The sequence below is a fragment of the Augochlora pura genome, chromosome 1, assembly GCF_028453695.1.
Source record: "Augochlora pura isolate Apur16 chromosome 1, APUR_v2.2.1, whole genome shotgun sequence".
NCBI classification, from domain to species: Eukaryota; Metazoa; Arthropoda; class Insecta; order Hymenoptera; family Halictidae; genus Augochlora; species Augochlora pura.
Window position 1 is genome coordinate 3,837,347 of NC_135772.1, and position 9,660 is coordinate 3,847,006.

At 38.5% G+C, this 9,660-nt stretch overlaps 1 protein-coding gene across 7 annotated transcripts in view; it reads left to right on the top strand.

The window, feature by feature from the left end:
• LOC144468074 (low-density lipoprotein receptor 2) overlaps positions 1-9,660 on the top strand; it is a 91,932-nt gene that overhangs the window by 60,806 nt on the left and 21,466 nt on the right. For 2 of the 7 annotated variants that reach the window (XM_078177766.1, XM_078177271.1), the window contains exon 4: positions 7,699-7,818. The exons of the other annotated variants lie outside the window; for them this stretch is intronic. In XM_078177766.1, the coding sequence (XP_078033892.1) occupies positions 7,699-7,818 (120 nt within the window). The remainder of the gene's footprint in view (positions 1-7,698; positions 7,819-9,660) is intronic. 7 annotated transcript variants of the gene reach the window in all.

Genomic DNA, 9,660 nt, shown 5'->3' on the forward strand with positions numbered 1-9,660 from the left:
AATTCGATGGACGATAAATACAGTGCCGGAATTATAGTAATGAAATCAATCGCGCGTCGCTGATCAGGCTCTCGATGAACATCGTCTGGCTTCGGCTGCCATAGTCGCGTCGAATTATGAATTATCGGTTTGGGAATTTCGCGAATTAAAATGAATAAAAATCAGTATTATATGGGATTTGTATTATATGGAAATTGTATCATATAGGATTAGTATTGTATAGAATTAGAATTACATAGGGTTAGTTTTATACAGGATTAGTATCATATATGATTAGTATAAGTATTATAATAACTTCGGCTACCGCGAGTACTAGAAGCAAATGAAAATGGCGACGCTCCGACCGTCGATTTTTCCTTCTACATTTTTCAATATTAAAATAATTTAGCCATTCCTATTAATAATATTTAAAAAATTACTAATTAAATTTAAAAATATTCAAATTATTAAATAACTTTCTATCACATAAATTTAATTTCCAAATTAATATTCAACAAAGTTCTCCTTACCACAGGACTCACTCCACCCTGCCAATATTAATTAAACAATCGCCCACAAATATTCCCATTATAACCAGCATAATTGCAATAATAATATCGCAACTTTTTCAACATTAAAAACTCATTTATTCTTCAAGAAATCGTAAAATACCGTCGATTGTTTGCAAAGATCCGCGATGGAATATTCCACGAAGATTCCTCCGGCTGGAATAACAGAGTCGCAAATCCAGGGGCGTGTCGAGTCCGGGTCCTTTAAGGGTTCAAGATATTCGGACCTGGTTTCATCGGATCCAAAATGCCGAGGGGGGGTACGGGAGAAGGTTACCTTGTTAGTATGCGAGGGCAGTTTTGAAATGAAAGGGAGACAATCCCCGGCTCCGATGAATCTGCTTCCGATTCCGTCATTTGCATTCAGCGCGTTGTTAAGAGGCTGCTTTACATCTGGCAAACATTCGAGCAAGAAATTACGGTCCCTGCGAGCGGAATTCGTAAGTCGCGCGGATTTCTTTCGAAGCGTATCCTCCTCCTCCACGCGAAGAACAAAACCACTCTTGTCCCTTCATCGATCATTTCATCAACGAACTGTGGCGTACAGCCGCCGTGCTCGATCATGTTGTTTCGTCGCGTTGTTAGTTAGCCAGTGACACTTGGTTGTTCACGAACCAGCCGGTCATTGTTTTCGATTTTATACCGGCGCGTCGCCCGGCGACATTTACGGCTCGATGTACCCGATAATTAACGGTTTATCCGTCGCCAGGTTAGTGGTACTGATTTATCACTGGCCCGCGGATACTGCGCGTTTATGGCATTATGGGTCGACGAGGTAACGACAGGCGGAGACGTCGGATTATTTGTTATTTGATTCTGTTTCTCGCGATACTTCCGTTTTGCTTCGTTATCGAATATCCGTTGTCGGAAATGTTTTTAGAAAATCGTTCGAAAGGGTGGGCAGTTTATTGGATAATTGTACTAATCGTTTAGATTATCATCGTCGCAATATTTTTACTCTTTATTTGTAGTAATATAAAATTGTATTTTAAAGTACAATAAACGATTAGAAGTGGGTGAAGAGAGAACAAGAGATTGTAAAAAAAGAAATGTAAAGGAATAAAAATGGAGAATATGATACTTTCTAAAATTATTGAATTATGTTATTAGTCAGAAATATGTACCTCTTACGGAGGTACGAGTAGAAAAGGGGCATGATTTAATCAGGGAAAGGTTTATTAAGGTTTCAGCTATGATTTCCTTTTACGATTACGTTGATTAATTAATTTCACGAAAAGGCGAATTTGATTACGATTGCAAATGGGATGAACTCGTATTAAATAGATTATGATCGAAATTTACGTAACGATATTCGTATTATAGCTAAAGGTTTCTGTAATATAGTTAAAGGATTTAATGTACAATTGATTCGATTTACAATGAAAGGATTTATTTTATAATTAACGGATTTGACGTACAGTGGACGACTTTGATGTACAATTCCTGAATTTCACGTAGAATTCCTGAATATCACGTAGAATTGAAGAATTTTATGAGCAATTAAAGAATTTTATAAGCAATTAAAGAATTTTATAAGCAATTGAAGAATTGTATGAAAAATTAAAGTATTTTAAGAAGGATTGAAGGATTTGAGATACAATAAATAATTTCAAGTATATACTAGACAATTTGGTGTACAATCAAAGGATTTCAAGTACAATTAAATTGATTTGACGTACAATTAAAAGATTTCTTTTACGATTAAAGAATTTTACCTATAATTAAATGATTCGACATATAATTAAAATATTCCTCGTACAATTAATTGATCTGTCATATAATTGAAACATTCCGTGTACAATTACTTGATTTATCATGTAAATCAAACATTCCTCATACAATTAACTGATTTATTATATAATTTAAATATTCCGTGTACAATTAATAAATTTCTCATATAATCAAAACATTCCTGATACAATTAATCGATTTCTCATATAATTCAAACATTCCTTGTACAATTAATCAATTTAACAAACGATAAAAATATTCCACGTACAATCAACGCATAATTGAAAACGCGCGATGGTCCAGCCGCGAAGGAAAACAGTCCAGATGAAAATTTATCGATCGCTCATCCGGTCACCCCCATAAACGTTCGTTCGACTTTCCGGTCGAATAAATTCGATCGACCCCGTCTCCCGCTAACCCAATTTCCCATCGAGTCCCAGAAAAACGTGTAACGCGCTAAATTGGCAACCGTTGACTTTTCCGGTCATTATACCGTGGATCTTCCCTCGGAAAGCAAACACACGCTCCCCATTAATTGGAGGCAGTGGGAAGGGAGCAGCGGCGGGTAGACGAGCGCGCCCTTACTTCGGTAATTCGAATAATTCGAATAATTCGAATAATTCGAAGGGTAATGCATCGGCGACCATAGACTCCCGCCGTTTCGTTTCGCGGGCTCCCCGGGTTACCCCGGTGTTCGTACATAACATTTGCAGTCCACTAATTACCCACGGAAATAAACGAATGCCCACGGTAATTGGCCGCGGGCACAGTAATTGGCTCCGCCGGGCTATAAGACGAACAAGACCGGGGGAGAGCCGGGCCGGGATTCGACCGTATATATATCCGGCGCAAATATTTTTTCACCGGCGCCGGTGAAATATTTCGGATTAAGCAACGGGGGCGCAGCCGGACCAATCCGTGTTCCAGATTTGTATTATTTTCTTTTTTTTCTTTTTATTTCCATCAGGGCGCGGCCGCCGCACTCCTCTCTCGGATTTCCGTCTCTTATTAGTAGCTCTCGCTTAATTGCCACCGGCGATATTGAATACCGTTAAACTTTCTGCTCCTTTTGCCTTCTTGTTTATCCCCTTTTTCTCTTGTCTCTTTCTGCTTTACTTTTATTTCTATTTTACTTTTATTTCTATTTTACTTTTATTTCCGTTTTACTTTTCTTTCTGCGAGTCGCTCCATTTTTTTTAAACCGAGTCGAGCCGGTCGAGCAATTGATATTAAAAGCGTGCTCGCTCGCATAATGGCCGCCTATTGGTCGATAATCCCCTGCGTGCGAGGGGGCAGCGTCGCGGATGTATTCGGTGTATGTATCGATCACGCGCCGCGTTCGCTCAAAGAGCACTCGCGATCTATAGGATCCCCCGCGGGAGATCGTCGAAGACACCGCGACGAGGAGTTATGTAAATTGGACGGAGCACTCGATATCGCCCGAGGTAAATGCAATCGCGTCGACGGCGCTGTTTGCAAATGCGATCGGCGGAGGAGAGCCGGGGTAACAGGCTATGAAATATCATCGTTGTCGTCCTCGTTGTTTCGCAGTACTTCTCCACGGTTGTATCGTTCTACTTGAACGGGCCTACCTCTCGATTAATTAATTAACACAGCGCCGGTCGCGGGCTGTTCGCGCGGCAACTTTTGCCTGTAGATGACGTCACGTTGCAGCATCACTTTGGAAAACTCGATGCTAGGAGAAGAAACGAAATAGATTTTATTTGGATTTTATTTGGATTTTATTTAGATTTTATTTGGATTTTATTTGGATTTTATTTGGATTTTATTTAGACTTTATTTAGGTTTTATTTAATCTTTGTTAGGTTCAATAAACTTTCTGGTAGCACATTTTATTCTAAAGAAATTTATAGTAGATAACTGGCTCTTTAAAATGATGAGGTATACTCTAAAGCTCTAAGTAATCTTTTTTACTTACATTTTTGTTTCTATATAATAGAATTATATTTTTCAATTTTTAAAGCATTTCATCCCCTTGTGAAATGACTTCTTTCAGAACTGCTTTCATTGGCTCTTTTTCGGCATTAATAGTTACCTCGCCCAAAAATAGAGCTTCCTATTTAAAAAAAATAAAGCTTCAACTATTAATCTTTCATTATTAAGTCTAGATTGTTTTTTATTCTCCAGCCTTTCGCAAATAATTAAAAAATTGCAGTTATTAATCCTCCACTTGGTAACACATGACCGGTAAAAAGTACATCAAAGAGTTAAAAAGTCCCTCGTCCCGTCCGCTTTTAAAATAAATAAATTGAAAAATCGTATCACCAGGTATAATCCGCCTAAGATTCCGGCGAATTGGAAACCGTCACTTTTTTTTCCTCCCCATGGAAACTGTAGCCCTCGGTTCGCCTCGTTTTCGAATCGATTGCGCGCTCTCCTGATGAAGTCGACGAATTTGACGGTGGGCGCGGACCATTTTTTTTCTACCGCGCGAAGAGATTGGGTGCATTGTCGGTCAGATTGCGTTTCCTTCGAAATTGTTCGACCTCTGTTTATATTTCCATCATCGCGAAATCCGCGGGAAGGCCGCCGGCCTAGATCTGTCGCGACGAAATTCGTAATTTTTTACAATCGTTATTTGCCGCAATGTTTTCCATTTGTGTCGGCATAGAAATAGGGGAATGAGTTTGTTTCACCGTGAAAATACAATGGAAATATTGCTCGCGTTTTGTTAATACGTACACGTTCGCGTGGCACGCTGGGTTCGTTGTCGTTTGACCGAATGTTCGCTCGGTCGTACATGCATTTTTTAAATAAAAAGCTTTTTGTTATGCGGCGGTCGGCATAAAAGAGAGAAATAATTAGTTGCCGTTGATAGTGGCCGAAATGAATTGTTTGAAACAATACAGTTTACTTTTTGTGTAGAAATTCTATTTCTTCTTCAATTTCTATTAGTAAATTACCGTTCCGCTGCTTATTAATTATTATTTTTGGCTAATAACTCTGTAAAGGGTTCCTAGATTAAGTAAAAAGTAACTAGAATATGTTTTAATAATAAATAATATTCGCTGAGTTTGAGAATGAAGGCAGAATTTCCATAGTGATAATAAAGGGGAATTAATATGCATTACATGATAAAGGAAAAAGTTTCAAGCTTTAAAAGTGAAGTTTAACAATGTAACATTGTTGTAGTTTTTTCAAAATGCACTGAATTACTTACAATTTTTTAAATTCATTTTTATACATTTTTCTCTGCTTCTAAAATTTACAAGTTACGGAATTTATTCTCTATCACTAAAATAAATTCTTTATTTCGAAAATAAATTCTCCACTTCCAAAATAAATTCTTTATTTCCAAAATGAGTTCTCGATCTCCAAAATGAATTCTCCACGTGGATATACTTTATATTATCGAAAGAAGATCGCATTTCGGAGCCAACAGACTAATAAACGAGATAAGAGGAAGCATCGAGATCCTAGAACGTCGAGCTCTTTAAATAATAATCCTCCCTCGACTCTGTCCACTCCGATGCAGTATCTCCTACCTGCAAAATAAGACGACAGAAAATGGCATCGACTCTGAAATATCAGGCTGTTCAAAGTGCAATTGAACCCACTGCGATAATTCAGTTTCACCTCGAGAACAGTGTCCCGCAGCTTAAAAACAGCTCCTACAGAGAAAGTTTCGACCGGACGGGTTAACACGTTGAGTTTCTTGTACGATGATCGAGCCGAGTGCCAACTATTAATTTACGTTCCACGTGAAAATAGCAATTTCCATTCTAATAAAGGATTTTCCATCGTGAAATGAGATTACAGTGTTAATTTGACGAGTTAAATACGTAATGAGACAATGCGAAATCTTGCGGATTTAAATAGCACGATGAACTTTTGTAAATACAATTACATCGACTACCTTATCTTAGGTTTCAGTCACCCAAAATAACATTTTTCCATTAAGGAAAGCCATGTTCTTCGTCTGAAAAGAAAACTGTGCTTATATAAAGGTAATCGAATTTACTGAGAATTGATTTTATAACGCAGAATTGCGATTGAATTGCTATAATTTTTTAAGTGTAAAATAATTGAATTACTACATTGCAATATGATTACAGTGTAATTTAATTTTATTGTAATTCGTAGATATTATAATTCAATTAAGTTATAATTCGATCATAGTGTAATTCGATTATGTTCTAATTCATTTACAAATTCAATTACAAATTACAAGTTAAAATATATAATAATAATTGAATGAGTAATAATATAGAACAAAATACACATAAGGCACAAAACACATAAAAATCCATCTCATTTCTTCGAGGTTCTGGAATGTAATTAGAACTGTATTTTAATTACATTTCATATCCATTACTTCGTATTTTAATTACACACCACCGCCATTACTTTGTATTTTAATTACACTCTATTCCAATTACATTGTATTTAAATCACATCGTAATCCAATCGCATTTTATATAAAGTAGACTCGCAATTAAAATAATTAGCAATTCAATCAACTAAAAGGTTTGAATTACAACGCTGAGTTGAATCACTATCTATCTCAAACAATGAAATAGAACCACAACTTCGCATCAAATTCTACGGACCATCCCTAAAAAAGTTTCTGGTTTAAAAGTTTTCAAATAACTCATATTTTTCGTTTCCCGCACTAATTTATTGCAGAACAAAGTTGCATTCTCGCGGCAGGAAAAAGATTGTCGAGAATGGAGGCATCGCGAACTCTCGCTGCAAAAGTAACGATCGAACGCGCGACGTTGGTACAGTCCTCGTGTGACAAGAAGGCATCTTTGCTTTTATATTTCCCCTTCTATTAGCTGAGCACTGACGTCACTTTCTTCCACCAATAACGATCGAGAGTAGCAGGAGTGGGGAGATGGTAGGAGGGGGAAGAACACGAGTCCAAAGATGCCTTCTTCTCACGCGCGGACTATAGGTTTCTACGTGAACTTGTCACGCTTGCAGAGGTGAAAGTATAGTAATCGCTGTCAATGTGACATAACCTTGACACGAGTGATATAATATTCTGTCTGTTAATAAATAAAGTTTATTTATTAAGACGAGATACTGCGAGTACTTGGACAAAACGTGACGTAACTTTGACATAGCTTTCACATAGCTTTGACAACTTTGACATAACCTGACAAAATATCAACATCAAAAATTAGTTAATAAATAACTCTACTTATTCATGGAAACGTTCACTGTCCGCAAGCGTGTTAAGTCCGCGACCGGAAGTTACGCAAATCTTGACAAACGAGTCGCGCGTCGCGTTGAGCCGTTCCCAAGAACCGCGGACTCGCATTAGCGGCGCATTAGGCGAAAATCGATGGGCAGGCGGTTTACTAAGGAGGGTGGGTGGGCCGGTGGTGGCGCGACCGTACGGAGGTCTCGCGACAAAGAAACGACTGATGACGAAACGATCGCGGTTGAAAAGGTACAGAGCCGTGCAGCAAATTGGAGTTCGAGTGCAGCCCAGGCGAGTGCATACCGAGGAACTGGCTTTGCGACAATCAGCCCGACTGCACGAACGGTCAGGACGAGATGAATTGCAAGCGTAAGTTATCGATAAGGTACCGCAGGTCCAAGGGTGCACAGCTTGCTGGGACAAGGGCCAAGGGCGAGGACACGCGGCGTGGCAAAGAGAACTTAGAGCCGACACAGAGGGCGGATTATTAGGGGACACGTAGCTCGCCTCTTAGACTCGCAAATTGCATCCCCTAACCGGCGAAACTCTCTCTCTCTCTCTCTCCCTCTCTCGTTTCCCATCGGCGCACAGGTTTCCCCAGTCCGGCCACCGGAAGAAAATAAATTACCGGCAAAGTAAATATCGCCACCCCGAAAATCCGCGATCGGAAAGGAGAAAAGTTCGTCGCCCGATGCGGAACCATTTTTCTTTCGGCGACGCGCGGTGGCCCATTTGCCCGGTTTACCTTCGCCAAAATTATTTTTATTCGCTTAAGGTGTCTGAAATTCACGTGCCGACGTTTATTTATCGTGGTCCGTCTTAAACGAAGCGATTCTGAACGAATAAAAATAATCGCGATGAGAAGAAAATAAATGTCGGCAGATAAAATGGAATTCTAAATCACTTAAATCATAAATTATAAATTATATTACAGTTTAAATTATAAATTACGAATATATATAAATATATGAACTATAAAAATCGCCAAGAATAATTGCAGAGTATTAAAAAGCATAGACAACTGTTTCTCCGTATTAAAAATCATTAGAGAACCACCACAAGGTATCGAAAACCATTAAAATCCATTGCGAAGAATAATAAATTATTAACAACAGTAAACGAGCCCAAAGACGATTAAAAACTATCCCAAAATAATCTCTTACTTTGCTTTTGTCTAATTAATAATTCACTCGCTGACAATTTTCTTTTATTTCATTTTCTCCCTTCGTTTTTTCCGTCGCGATAAATTATCGATCAATGCACTCGGATTGCAAATTGCAACGCGATTCGAAAACTGTTATTAGATCGATCAGGGTGACCGAAATGTTTGGAGAAACGCGACAAGTAGCTCGCCGATATTAATGCTCGCGGGATTTATGGCTCTGCTTTGGTAACGCCGTCGTTCCGACGTCGACGACGACGACGACTACGACGCCGTGTGTACTCACTGCATCGCGGAGTCGCGAAATTGCAAGTCCTTTTCCCGGGAAATTGCTCGGCAACTTGCCGGTTTGCGAGAGGCGACAGCAGTTTTTCCTCTTAAATGCAGAACGTTGTTGTTTAACTTGCTATTTTATTTAATCGTTATCTCCGCTGACGAATTCGTCGGGTTAAGGGACGATGCAACCACTTTTTAAATTCGGTCGAAGTACCTTCTGTCTTTTTTCTAATTCTATATCGAATTCTTTTGAAAAATTAATATTTTTGTTTTGAAAAATTAATATTTTTTGATCTTTTAGAGCTTGATATTTAATTGTTAAGAAATAGAGTGTAGAAAAAAGTGATATCGCCATTAAATAATTGCTGTTATTATATTATTATATTATTATATTATTATATACACAATTTATTACGGTAATTTAGAACGAGATCCACGCTCCGCCGAATTCCTTTCGAATAAATAATGCATTTACCGCCGCGTCTCGAGCAAGATAAGCTGATTCCAATTCGAGCCACCGTTGAAGGTGTCTTTTCGAAATGCCGTAGATTTTTCCAAAACTCGGCGAGCTCGGCGAAGCAATATTCCCCGAATATTCTGTTGACACGGTCCCAAGGCAGCCATGCAATTTACAGATAAAACAAGCAGCCCGAGGAGTAGACGGTCATAAAAAAAAAGGAAGGAAACGCGCCATATAAACGGAGGAAAAGCAACCTAATTTCGAGCGCTTCCCAGATTGAAGCCGATATATAATTCACAATTAATTAATAGGA